At 40.4% G+C, this 14,381-nt stretch overlaps 1 protein-coding gene across 5 annotated transcripts in view; it reads left to right on the forward strand.

Moving 5' to 3' along the window:
• Positions 1 to 14,381, forward strand: part of LOC117300689 (kinesin-like protein KIF13A) — an 87,048-nt gene that overhangs the window by 52,583 nt on the left and 20,084 nt on the right. For 3 of the 5 annotated variants that reach the window (XM_033784420.1, XM_033784423.1, XM_033784424.1), the window contains exons 19-25: positions 1,163 to 1,210; positions 3,058 to 3,087; positions 7,223 to 7,282; positions 10,410 to 10,559; positions 11,427 to 11,600; positions 12,594 to 12,776; positions 13,640 to 13,800. In XM_033784420.1, the coding sequence (XP_033640311.1) occupies positions 1,163 to 1,210; positions 3,058 to 3,087; positions 7,223 to 7,282; positions 10,410 to 10,559; positions 11,427 to 11,600; positions 12,594 to 12,776; positions 13,640 to 13,800 (806 nt within the window). The remainder of the gene's footprint in view (positions 1 to 1,162; positions 1,211 to 3,057; positions 3,088 to 7,222; positions 7,283 to 10,409; positions 10,560 to 11,426; positions 11,601 to 12,593; positions 12,777 to 13,639; positions 13,801 to 14,381) is intronic. The other 2 variants (XM_033784421.1, XM_033784422.1) reach the window with 2 other exon arrangements.

Genomic DNA, 14,381 nt, shown 5'->3' on the forward strand with positions numbered 1-14,381 from the left:
TTGTATGAGTCCTCAATTTACATGAAGCAGTTCATTTTGTAATCAGACAAGCAAGTTGTTGTGCTTACAAAAGCTGACGAAAGTGAGTAAGTATGAAATAAATGTTAAGCAAGATGTTCACAGAGGATTTGCATTGTTGCATCACCCTTTAGCTAGAGAGAACCTCTGGGAATTAGTGTGTATTTTGCTTTGCTAACAGTAATCAATTTTTTGTTACAAAATTGAATTCTGCTTAAAGGGTCGATGTACTTTTTTCAAACACAATAAAGGCCTTACTCTACTCGCTCATCCTATAATAACCAGCACAAGATGTTGAGAGGGGACTGTTACAACTATAGGTTGTATTTACCTTTGTTTATTGATAGTACCAGGACATGTAGTATTACCAAGGAAACATAAACATTGAAATATTATTATTGGTGAGAGCAAAATCAAAACTACAATGAATGTAGCCATTTAAGCATGTGAGGACTATCCTTTGACTAGTCAATCATGATAAATCATGCATGCTCATTTGCAAAGTCATTCATGTAAATTTTTCGCTACATGTACTTCAAGCTACTTTTGTGTGTAATTGTGTTAATCACTGTTTAAAGACCTACTTGAACAAAAATGGCAAGCCGTGAACTTTGCTGAATTTCATTTAAAATGTTTTCAACCAATGAAATTTAGTAATATGACTATAAATAGATTTTAATTGTGTATAAAAAAAAAATCATTTTGAATACCCTTATCCAGCGCTTTTCTGAAAGATTTGCGAAAAGCTCTGTTACGTCATCACTCATGTTACGCCATATGTCGAAAAACAAGTACGCTCAAGTGCTTCTTAAACTACATAATGCTTTACATCTTGAACCTGCTCCACCGAGTCGGCTTAAAGTGACCGTTTGACTTCATTTGACGAACACTGTTTGACCTCATTTGACTGACCCTAATTGACCTCATTTAACTGACCTTGTTTGACCGCTTTACTCTTACCTTGTTTGACCTCATTTGACTGACCCTGTTTGACCTCATTTGACTGACCCAGTTTGACCTCTTGTCACTGACCCTGTTTGACCTCATTTAACTGACCTTGTTTATCTTCATTTCACTGACCTTGTTTGACTTCATTTGACTGACCCAATTTGATCTAAGTGGACTGTTCCTCCTTTGTTTTCAGGATGTTGGACCAACAAGACTTCGCAAGCTCTCCTTTTTTGAGTCTCAGGTGATTTGTTGTAGGTTTCGTCAGTGTGTGTCCTGCCCTGTTTGTCTCTGTGTTTGTCACCATATCTGGTAGCTAGTCCCATTTCCTTGTCAATAACCTTTTTATCAATGCTAATCAATGGTAGACTGTAATATACATGTAACACTGCTAACTCTGCAAACTAATAGATAATCATTTCATCTTTTTGTCTCTGTCAATAACTACTTTGAATTCTAAATCTAAGCTATTTTACTCAACTTCCCTATAACACTGTCATCACATATATTGCCAATAGAATTCTCAATGCACATGGCTCCTAAAGGCATTAATTCGTATCAAAACATTCTGTGTCAAAAACAGGTCAAACAATTTAAACGCTTCTTTTCAGTTGTTTTTCTCTCTTTTACTTGTCACATAAACAAAATATAGCCAGGACAAAAAATGGCTTTTGCTGTGATCAAGTATAAATTCCTGTGGATGACTAGAGCAAGCTAGTTGAATTATTGAGACCAATTTAAGAACTCACTACACGGTAGTGCAGTTATAAAACGATCTTATAAGTGAAAGTAGAAATTTTCTATAGAAATTTTCTATACCTTCCGCCCGGGTAGTAAGTAAAAAGCAGGACAGTTACTTTTTAGAACCGGGAAGTCTCTCGAACAATAAGATAAATCTACTCTGCGGTAGCAGAATACATAATTATCCATTGCAAGACAGTTCTCTAACTCTAGTTCTGCAAACCAAAAATATACATATAAACTTACAATGACTAATATTTTAATAATCGCAACTTTTTAACAACACAATATATTTTCAAAGTCAATATCTCATCAAAGTCTTAAAAACTTATTAATAGTTGCACCGGGCCGTGTTGTACAGTAAAGTAGTTTGGAGTGAAACATGGGTTTAGTTAATCAATTAGTTATCAACAAATAAACATAGGCAAAACTATCAATAACGTCATCGCTGTGTCACCATGGAAAATTACCAATGTTGAAATGAAAATTGTGTCTTCATCTCAAATTTAGAACATACTAAAACTTGAGCTTTATTGTTTGTTGCAATGATTTATTTGTATGGAATGGCATCATGTGCTTGTCTTTCCTATTGTTCCCATTACCCTCTAATCATCCCCTAACAACTTTCTGTACTTCTCCACCTTCAAATTATTTTCAATTGTTTCAACCTTCTTTGAATTTTTCATTTGAAAAAAGAAATATATATTATATTTTTTTAATTTCTAAACTCAAGTTCACACTGTGCCTCTTTGCTTTGTACGACACAATTATTTTATTTTAGAATGATATGCTAATTTTGAAACCAATTTGTTTGAAAGCTGAATATTTTTCTACTTGATTCAAGAATGCAACATCACATTAAGACACTAATTTGACAGTAAAAACCTCACCTTGCTGTGGGCACTCTTGAATTGTTTCCAATTACTCCATTCAAAACCTAAATATTTGGTGCGTTCGAATAGCTTCCCTTGGTTGACCCCGCAGTGCTCATTCAGGTGAGCCCTTGACAAGAGCTAATCGAACGATCACTCGCCCTCTCGTCATGCACCTCGAGCCAGCCCCAAGTGACCTGTTCCACAAGCAGGTCACTTGGGCCTGACCCAGGTGAGCCCCTGGAATGACGTCAAAGCTATTCGAATGTACAGGGGGCAGACCGGGGTCGACCATGGGAAGCTAATCAAACGCATCAATAAGTTGTCTATATATTAAAAGGAAAGTGGTCAATTCACTCTTGGAAATGGTGTTGACAAAATGATACAAGTTTGCCAATTGTGCCTTTTAGTCTGCTAGTGAGTAATAGCTACCTTTATGTTTCTTGTCATCCACTAACCCCCCTTCCTCATTGGTCAGGATTTCTTGGCAGGGATTCTGTCTCTACAGGTGACCTTTTATCTTCTACCTTTGTGCACACAATTCTTGTATCTCTTATTTTAGTAATGCACTGCAAACTATTTTTGTTTCTTTTGTTCCGTAAGGTCTAATAGATTTGTTAATTATTTTCAACTATCTACACTATTGAAGATATGAACGGTTAGGTTATTGAACTCTATTATTGATCAACTTTCCATGCATGGTTTTTTAACCCTATTTGGTTGAATATTTGTATCCCAAATTACTATTTTTCCCCTAGGTAACTGTGATTTTACCTCTTCATTTAAATATATTTGTTGTCTTTAAACTTTAATTTCTGCAATTAGATTTAGACTTGACATGTTTATACTTGGTGAACTTAACACTTATGTTTATATTTTTATACTAATTTTACCTGATGTTTGATTCATCACTTTGTTTTGTATATGTATATAATGTTTGCATGACAAGTATTTTAAGCTCCTTAAGTACCTAAGACAGTTCTGACACTAAGATTGTTACATTGCTTGCTTGCTTAAGTCGAGTGATGTCCTTTCTGTCCCCCATTGCCGACTTGAAATCTGCTGATTCCAGACCCGTGTCTATTTTGAGAATGTCAGTGTACGTTAGTGCCGGTCTACCATGTTTCCTCCTACCATGCTTAGGGGTCCACAGAACAATACTGGACACTGGTTCGTCTTTGCTCCTGTAGCAGTAGCCAGCAATACGCATCCTTCTCTGTCTGATTGTTGTTGATATAGCTTGGGTAGGATCCCATAGAGGACTTTGTTGGTCATATGTTGACTCCAGTGGATATTGAGAGCTGTTCTTAATAGCCTTGTGTATCACCCATCTGCTATTCCAGTTTTGGAGTAAGAGACCATGCCTCACAGCCGTATAACAGCACAGACTCTACTGTTGCAAGGAAGAGGCGCTCCTTGAGCCTTCTAGGAAGGTTTGATTTCCGTATTTTGGTGAGCCTATTGCATGCCCTCCATGCTGATGCTTTGCGTGATTTGATGTCTTTTTCGGTGCTTTCCATCAAGGCCCCAAGGTACTTGAAATTAGTTACTTTCTCAACTACAGAGCCATCGTTTGTTAGGTTGTTCTTAAGAATCCATTTGTTTGTCCGACATGAGCTGCTCTTTTTATCAGATCTCAACCTACATGTATGATAGGGGGCGTGGTTGGCTTGTGTGTAAAGCGCTCGTCTATCACCAAGGTGACCTTGGTTCGATTCCCGGCCAGGGCCATATGTGAGTTGAGTTGTGCGTTGGTTCTCTGCTGTGCCACGAGGGTTTTTCAGACCATCCGATTTTCCTCCCTCAAGAAAAATCAAATACTTTCGATCTCTGGCTGTGCTCCGTGGTCATACTGAGTTGATGTGGCTGGCTGCCAAAGGCGCCCTTGCATGCCTGCTTCTCAAACACGTTTAGCTGCGTCCTTCGCAATTCAGCTCTTGGCTGCGAGTAAGGATGATTAGCCTCCCAAATTATTATTATTATGATAGTAGAATTTAAACCCTGAATGGTGTGCATGCACTGTGCCTTCTGGCACAGCCAAGCTCTTTTGCTCCTGTATTTGTGGACTGTTCCTGTTTCTGTTTTTTTTTTTTTTTTATTTTTTACTTTTCCCCACCCCCTTAAAAAATCAGTAAAAACCTGTGTATTTTATTGATTGAAAACACTGTGGACATGGTCGGTGGGTATGCTCTGTGGCACTGCTCTGTGGACGTGCTCTGCATACATGAACTTTACTGTTAATAAAGACTTCACTCAGTAGTCTATCATTGAACTAGCATTGAGCTTCTTTATTACATATGGCCGTTGAACCTGACAGCCAGTCCAACTGTTATTCCTGCATTTCACTTGTGTGACCTTCAGCATTCTAGACCAGATGTCTTACCACTAGACTTCGAGATTGCCCGGTTACGAGGCAGTTTCAATCCTATGTGTTAGCAGGTATCGCAATGATTCAATAGATTGAAAATTTGAATCAAGGGTAAATAGTACTATTTGGTTTTACCCATTGTAATGACTAATGTGTTTAGCACTGTATCCGTACTTTCCTGAGTTTTGTGAGATAACAAAATTACAGTCAAATTACTGTGGTGGGAATCTTACCCACAATAGCTGTTATTCTAGACCAGATGTCTGATCACTAGACCACTAGAGATAGCTGCTATTCTAGACCAGATGTCTGATCACTAGACCACTAGAGATAGCTGCTATTCTAGACCAGATGTCTGATCACTAGACCACTAGAGATAGCTGCTATTCTAGACCAGATGTCTGATCACTAGACCACTAGAGATAGCTGCTATTCTAGACCAGATGTCTGATCACTAGACCACTAGAGATAGCTGCTATTCTAGACCAGATGTCTGATCACTAGACCACTAGAGATAGCTGCTATTCTAGACCAGATGTCTGATCACTAGACCACTAGAGATAGCTGCTATTCTAGACCAGATGTCTGATCACTAGACCACTAGAGATAGCTGCTATTCTAGACCAGATGTCTGATCACTAGACCACTAGAGATAGCTGCTATTCTAGACCAGATGTCTGATCACTAGACCACTAGAGATAGCTGCTATTCTAGACCATATGTCTGATCACTAGACCACTAGAGATAGCTGCTATTCTAGACCAGATGTCTGATCACTAGACCACTAGAGATAGCTGCTATTCTAGACCAGATGTCTGATCACTAGACCACTAGAGATAGCTGCTATTCTAGACCAGATGTCTGATCACTAGACCACTAGAGATAGCTGCTATTCTAGACCAGATGTCTGATCACTAGACCACTAGAGATAGCTGCTATTCTAGACCAGATGTCTGATCACTAGACCACTAGAGATAGCTGCTATTCTAGACCAGATGTCTGATCACTAGACCACTAGAGATAGCTGCTATTCTAGACCAGATGTCTGATCACTAGACCACTAGAGATAGCTGCTATTCTAGACCAGATGTCTGATCACTAGACCACTAGAGATAGCTGCTATTCTAGACCAGATGTCTGATCACTAGACCACTAGAGATAGCTGCTATTCTAGACCAGATGTCTGATCACTAGACCACTAGAGATAGCTGCTATTCTAGACCAGATGTCTGATCACTAGACCACTAGAGATAGCTGCTATTCTAGACCAGATGTCTGATCACTAGACCACTAGAGATAGCTGCTATTCTAGACCAGATGTCTGATCACTAGACCACTAGAGATAGCTGCTATTCTAGACCAGATGTCTGATCACTAGACCACTAGAGATAGCTGCTATTCTAGACCAGATGTCTGATCACTAGACCACTAGAGATAGCTGCTATTCTAGACCAGATGTCTGATCACTAGACCACTAGAGATAGCTGCTATTCTAGACCAGATGTCTGATCACTAGACCACTAGAGATAGCTGCTATTCTAGACCAGATGTCTGATCACTAGACCACTAGAGAAAGCTACTATTCTAGACCAGATGTCTGATCACTAGACCACTAGAGATTGCTCAGGAGATAGAGGCAGTTTAAACCCTATGACCAATCCGACCAAACAAAAATGGTAGCTCCCTCTATTGAAAATTACCAACTGTGGTGTCTTTTTGTGCACAATCTAGGCATTGAAGACACTGCAGCAAATGGGGCGCGGTGCTCAACACTTGCGCACCCGGTGCTCAACACTATGGCGCCCGGTGTGTGCGTCGGATTGGTCTATACTTTAGCAGCGGGTAACACAACAATGTAATAGATGTTAAAAACGTATTTATCTTTCAGCCTCGTTAAGTCAATGAGGTTAGGTTGTGTTTTTGTTTTTGATTTTGTACGCGCAAAGTTTAGAATGTAATTTTTTGCACTGACCGTATTCGGAGCGTGACGCATTGACACTCACAATACGCAGTGTGCAATATAAAAACTGGGAGTAGGATATAGCTTTTTATACCAGTCTCCAGTTCGAGCATCTGATGGGTGGATTAGCTTGTACTGGAAGATAAAAAATTATATGCTTGTCATAAATGGAGGCAAAATGTCAAGCTTGGGGGAAAAAGAGGGTTGTCTTGCATTCACTTGCTTCCACCCACCTATCTGTACAAATTTTCAACGGTCATAATACAACTTACAATCTTGAATTGCTTTTCTTCTTGTAATTTTATCATACCACAGGATTATTTCTTGCCTAAACCTCGCACCCCTTCTGGAATGCCATCGGCAAACAAATCCAAGGTGACACCAAATTGACAATAAAAGTTTGCATGGAGTAGACATTGGTCAAAGCGTGGTATGCTGTGTATCAAATGCATGAAAACAAATTAAGGTGACAAGAGTAATAAACAAAATTATTTGAGTCCAAAGTAGATTGCATGGGAGTAGAAAAGGGTCCCAGTGTTGAAGGGTCAACGTAAAGTGCATGAAAAATTAATAAATTTATAGGTGAGAGAGAGTGGATATGTTTTTGCACAAGTTGAACATTTATGAAAGTTAACTAGCTGAATGGGACTTTATTTGCATGTACTAGAAAGTGTCATTAAGTGCATTAACAGATTATACTCTAGGTGTAAAGAAATGACGAACTGGTAGTTATGGAAATTAAAGAAACTTCTACTTTGTCAAGAAAGAAAAAAAAAAACAGACAAATGAGTAATTTAGTTTGTCTTTTTCTATAATTTAAACTTGAGTACTACTTACATTTAGGTTTTATCATCAATTAAAACTATAAAGAGTACAACGTAAACAGTAGTGTTTATTTTGGGTTGAACAAAGAGAAACTGACTAGAGTTGGACTTGACCCTCTGGCACGCTAACAACTGAGCAATCCAGCTGTAATGATGGCAGGCTCCCTATTTTGTCATTATCTATGTTTTGGGGAGGGGGTTGCTGGTCAGAAGCCATACAACCACTAGCTGTGGAAAAACAGGAGAAAAAACTAATTTTCATTTAAAAAGAACTGACAAGTTGACAATTTGCATTGTGCTCTCATGCCATCTGGAGACACTTGTATTTTTCTAGGGGGAGTTCTTCTCTATCCATTAACAATTTTAATATGTTTTTTGTGTGAAATTTGTGTAATGTAATTGTGAAATAATTGGGTGATGCCTGCAGTCATGTTTTGTCTTCATGTAACTGTTAACCTGTGCATTGTCATGTCCCCTACATGTATATCAATGTTATTGCTTAACATGGTAGATATCCCAAATGTGTTTCACTTAACAAACTGTAAACACTGATAATAATAATATCAAAGTCTTATATATAGCGCACGTATCTACCAAACAAGGTACTCAAGGCGCTTAGTATATACATTAAACAGAAAGATGGGTTATTGAAGTTATGAATTATGAGACCCAATTATGTAGCACCTTGTAAGGGTTTACAAGGGGCTACAGCCCATTCAGGAGCCACAGCCAGTCTCATATCCTTATAAAGTGGGGCGACATTAAAAACGAATTTTAACAAATGTTCAACAAACAAAGGCCGGTTTATAGTTGGTCGCGAGATGGTCGCGCGATAGAAATCTTGACGCGCCACCCTAAAAAACACAGTTAGTCATCGTTGAGGCCTACAATGTATAAACTGTGTTTTTTTATGATTGCACGTCAAGATTTCCTTCGCACGACCATCGACGATTAACCGGCCTTTAAACCAGCCCACTGGAAGGCGCTTTGGAGTTTGACTGATGAAATGTGCTCTCCCCGTCAGGGCCCTTTGTTCTTGCACAGAAAAGGTTTATTTGTTATTTGTGCTGTCTAACTGTTGGATGTTATAACTTTATTTTGTTTGTCAAATGATGTTGTACTCTTTATTTTATTGACATCTTGCACAACTGTCAATCAACCTATGAGCCATTGTGTTGGGCACCATTATGTGTAATGATTAAAGCAATGATGGATTGGAGCAACGTTAAACATGGCTGTATTGCCAAGATGTATTGGGTGCGTTTGATTAGCTTCCCCGTGTCGACCCTGCGGTGCTCATTCAGGTGAGCCCCAGACAAGAGGTAGTCGAACGATCACTTGCCCTCGCGTGGTGATGTCATGCACCTCCGGCCAGCCCCAAGTGACCTGTTCCACAAGCAGGGCACTTCGGGCTGACCCGGGTGAGCCCCTGGAATGACGTCAAAGCTAATCGAATGTACCGGGGGCAGATCAGATCTACCCGGGGAAGCTAAACGAACGCACCCTATATAAACCTGTTTGATACAAACAGTGACCACCATTTGGTATGGGTGACCTTGAGTATTACAATTTCTCCTCTTTGTTAAGACACTATCTTATAAAGAACATTTGTGGCACAACTGAGTTATCATTGATATGGGTAATTTAGTAGCATTGTTTCGTCTGATACATTGTTGTATTTGTTTGCAGTGTAGGCTGCTTGGTGTGCCTACCTCTTGGCTGTGACATTGCAAATGACCTTGTGTTGTATTTCTCCCTTCTACTAGGCAGGCTTGACAAAGTTAACGCCTAATTGTTCAATGCATATACACTGTACAACACTATTGTTTCAAATTGTCTTGAGCCAAACCGATGCATATTAGGTTAAGTTTGCCTGTCTGAAACCAAAATTTATTTGGGTCAACGTACATGTATAGAGTCGCTCTTAATCTATTTGCTCTGGCGCGCCTGTCTGAAACGGTTGTAAGTCTCTGTTCTGTTGCTATCTTTACTAGGAGAGGAAATCTAGCCAAAGCCATCAACCTTATGCATTAGACGATCAGAGCATACTGATCGAAACGTCGAGTTGAAACCAACAATTCTTTTCAGAACCACCCCAACTCATTTAGAGCTAGTCATTACATGGTGTTACCGCTAACCTTTCTATATCTTATGCATATTGCCACAGTGAAGCAAACAGTATTGTGTCACAACTGGAAAACAGTGTTGATTGATTTGCATTGTTTGCATCCATGCAAGGATAAAGTATGGACTAAGCAACTTAGGCTAGAGCTAAGCCTTTGGCATCATTGGACTAACAGTCATAGACAGTGGTTTACACAAAGTGGTCTTAGGCTAGAGCTAAGCCTTTGGCATCATTGGACTAACAGTCATAGACAGTGGTTTACACAAAGTGGTCATAGCCACAGTGGTCAACACAGTCTCGTAGGCTCTTTTCGCAACCATGGCTTCGGCTTTGGATTCGGCTTGAGGCTACATGCTCTCGTCTGAAGCCCCGAGCGCGTATCTGAACGCAAAGCACGCTCACATTTTAAACAGCCGGCTATCAACTGGCTAGCCTGAGCTGAATTCAAAGCCGAAGCCATCATTTCAACAAAGGGTCATAGTGCATGTATATCAATATTGTATTTCTCTTTATTGCCTTTAATCCCATTGCATCTTCATTGTCTCCCTTACAGGAATCAACAGAGTCACTACTTGGTGAGGATCCATTCTATGAGTCTCAAGAGAACCATAGTCTGATTGGAGTTGCAAATATCTTTCTTGAAGTCTTATTCCATGATGTTAGGCTGGACTATGCTGTTCCTGTCATCAGTCAACAGGGAGAGGTCAGTCAATAGACCTTTATCACGGTGCAGCCATCTTGAATTTTTCCCAATTATATCAATGTAACCAAACGGAGGCTGGAAGAACAAAATAGTCTGGTTCCTGTTTGAAAAAATGATTATTAGCATTCATTATTGTTATTTGATACGAGGAACACGACCAAGATGGAGGCAGCATTATAAAGGTCTTTTGGACTAACATGCTTATTTTAGCAAATGCACAACCCAATTTCACAATGATTACCCACAATTGTGTATCAGGTAAGTTGCGTTCCTATCAGCCCTCATTTTTTTACTGGTCAAGTCAGGTGAGGAAAAACCGCCCTTGTTGCACAAGTTGTGTGCTTTCTGATGCTTGATTTTGAGACCTCAAACTCTAATTCTGAGGTCTCGAAATCAAATACAAATACTGTAGTGAGAAATTACTTCTTTCTCAAAAACTACACTACTCCAGAGGGAGCTGTTTCTCACAATGTTTTATACTATCAACACCTCTCCCTTATTTGTTACCAAGTAAGGTTTTATGCTAATAATTATTTTGAGTAATTACCAATAGTGTCCAGTGCCTTTAAAATAATGGGTGCGTTCGCTTAGCTTCCCTGGGTCGACCCTGCGGTGCTCATTTGGGTGACCCCCTGACGAGCTATCGAACGATCACTCATCCTCTCGTAGTGATGTCATGCACCTCGGGCCAGCCCCAAGTGACCCGTTCCACAAGCAGGGCACTTGGGGCTGACCCGGTTAAGCCCCTGGAATGACGTCAAAGCCATTTGAATATAGCGGGGACAGACCAGGGTCGACCTGGGGAAGCTAATTGAACATGCCCAATGAAATCCCTAGTGATGAGGGAACTGTTATTATTGTTTGCAGGTCTCTGGTAAGCTTCATATTGAGATTCAGCGCATCAGTGGTTGTATTCCAGCATCGGATCATTCTTTAGACAGTCAGTCTGAGAGTAGTAATGAGAGTTCTAGTGGCTATGAAGGACTGGAAGATCATGAACCGGAAGGAGGATTGGCTGTAGGAGCACCACTCACATGTAGGGTACGTACCACTCATGTCATACTACTCTATAAAGTCATGGTTGCTTCAGATTAGTACTTGTACCATGAAAGAAATTCATCAGGCTGGTAAAATATCAACTTATCAAATGAATTTTCTACGAAACACAGCCAATACCTAAATTTCGTTTACGTTTCGACTAGTATCGTAAGTCATCCCCAGAATGAGGCACCACCAGTAGGTTGGTGGCGCTGTTTCCTGCTACTACCACTGGATGGTGATTATGTCCTCCCCCGGGTGGATACGGTTTCTCTGTGTGAAATCTTCGGTGAAATGAAAGCTTTCTGAAATGAGGCTTGATGACATTGACATGTTATAATGCCTATAAGCTACAGGCTCCTTTTCAAAACCTAAACTTGACATTTTCACCTGAGAGAAATACAGTATACACCATATTTGGATTTTGGCAATATAATTAATAATTAATTAGTCAACAAACAACATTACGCCACCATGACCTCTTACATTTTGTAATCGTTTATTTTGTGTAACCCAAAACCTGTATTTGTATTGCAACAAACTCTATAATAACCAGTTTTTATTAAGCGCTTTTCACAACCGAAGGGCTTCTCAAAGCGCTTCCAACAATATTACCTCTGGTCACTGGGCCTTAATTCATTCCTTAAACCATCTCAGCTCCCTGGGGAGTATACAGCCTGTGCAACAATAATATGCGCTACTCGGCTAAACCAACTACAAGAACCATCTCTGCCCTCACAGGTACCCATTTTCCCCGAGGTGGACACAAGCAATTATAGTTAAGTGTCTTGCTCAGGGACACAAGTGCCACGACCGGGATTCGAACCCACACTCTGCTGAACAGAGGCACCAGAGCTTGAGTTCGGTACTCCTATCCGCTCGGCTACTACACCCTACAACTCTATTATTAATCTACCTATACCAACAGAGTTGACATGACCCAAGACTACATGCACTCCATTCCAATATTTGTAGTTCTTTGTGTTGACTTTGCAGGTGAGGATCAAGGAAGCGACTGACCTGCCTCCAAGCCTAGCTCACTTTGTCTTCTGTCAGTATACATTCTGGGGTCTAGAAGGCCCCACAGTGGTACCTCCTTATATCAACCCTGATGTAGAGGAGCTGCCAGGAAGACCTAAGGATAGTAGCAAAGGGAGCATGAGGTTCAATCATACAAAGGTAAGGATAGGGTCTAACCAGAAGTAGACTACGTGTCAAATTTGCATCAGGGATAAGTATATTTCTTTTTTACCCTAGCAGTGTAGCTCGAATGTTGTAGTAATTGCACCGAGACTGTACAGACAACTCGTGTGCAATTGGAACCCATCACCTGTGCATTCCTTGAAAGCCATGCGCGGTGACTAGAGGCCAGTTTGCAGACACTGCATACAATTTCATCAAAATGTGTAGTTAAATCTCCTCACTTTCAAATACTGGGTGCATTTGATTACCATCCCTGGGTCGATGTTAATATGTGTAGTGCATATAAGTTAAGTCTCCTCACTTCTAAATACTGGGTGCATTTGATTACCATCCCTGGGTCGATGTTAGTATGTATAGTGCATATAAGTTAAGTCTCCTCACTTCTAAATACTGGGTGCATTTGATTACCATCCCTGGGTCGATGTTAATATGTGTAGTGCATATAAGTTAAGTCTCCTCACTTTCAAATACTGGGTGCGTTCGATTAACATCCCTGGGTCGACCCTGGTCTGCCATCGGTACGTTCGATTAGCTCTGACGTCATTCCAGGGGCTCACCCGGGTCAGCCCCAAGCGCCCTGCTTGTGGAATGGGTCACTTTGGGCTGGCCCCAGGTGCATGGGCGTCACCACGAGAGAGTGAGTGATTGTTTGATTAGCTTTTGTCAGGGGCTCACCCGAGAGAACACTGCGGGGTCGACACAGGGAAGCTAATTGAACACACACCCTCTATCAGATCTTCAGCATAAATATATTCCTGTTGGTCCTGTTCACTCTTCTGGCCAATCCTTACTGATAAAGGTACAGATGCTTAAATTGTCTTATTTTCTTTTGTTTGAAGGAGTTCACAGTCAACGTGTCTGAAGACTTTATTGAGCACGCCTTAGAGGGTTCGTTGGCGATTGAGGTTTGGGGACATCGTAGTGGAGGCTTCAACACCTCATCTAAACCTGGCTGGGAAATTGATAATATCAATGCAAAATCAAGATCCCTTGCAGACAGGTGGGTCTTTGGCTATAAACTTCTTTGTCAGATGTGTGCACTTGTGTGTTTTATTTTGGTGGTGGTTTGTTGGGACTTTATTTTTGGGGACTTTATTTTGGGGGAAGAAGTCACCAACTTTGTATTTAATTACCAACTTATTGATCTTTTTGTTATTAATACATTGTACATGCGTTTGTAATGTCGGATTGATAAGTGTAATGGTCTGCTGTATGGATTACCCGACTAAGCTTCTAGGAATTTAAAACTCTGCTGCAAGATTTGCATAATTTACATTGGTGACCAGTTAAACTCTAGTTACAACATACAAGTGCAAACATGGTATAGCTCCTCAAAATCTCATAGAACTAATCCACAACTATTGCCCTACCAGAAATCCTCGTTCTGGCTCACAAAATTCTCTCACTCCTTTTCCAGCCACCACCAAAGCGAAAGGGGCCGAGGGGCAAAAGGGGCAAAGGGGCTGTTCAGGTTGCATCTCCTAATTGCATAAAAGAAAGCTCCTCTCTAGAACGGTTTAAGTCTAATTTGAAGACCCATCTTTTCGTTAAATAACTTTTACATTCCACTGTATGCATTTT

This window comes from Asterias rubens, chromosome 16 (genome assembly GCF_902459465.1).
Source record: "Asterias rubens chromosome 16, eAstRub1.3, whole genome shotgun sequence".
Taxonomy (NCBI): domain Eukaryota; kingdom Metazoa; phylum Echinodermata; class Asteroidea; order Forcipulatida; family Asteriidae; genus Asterias; species Asterias rubens.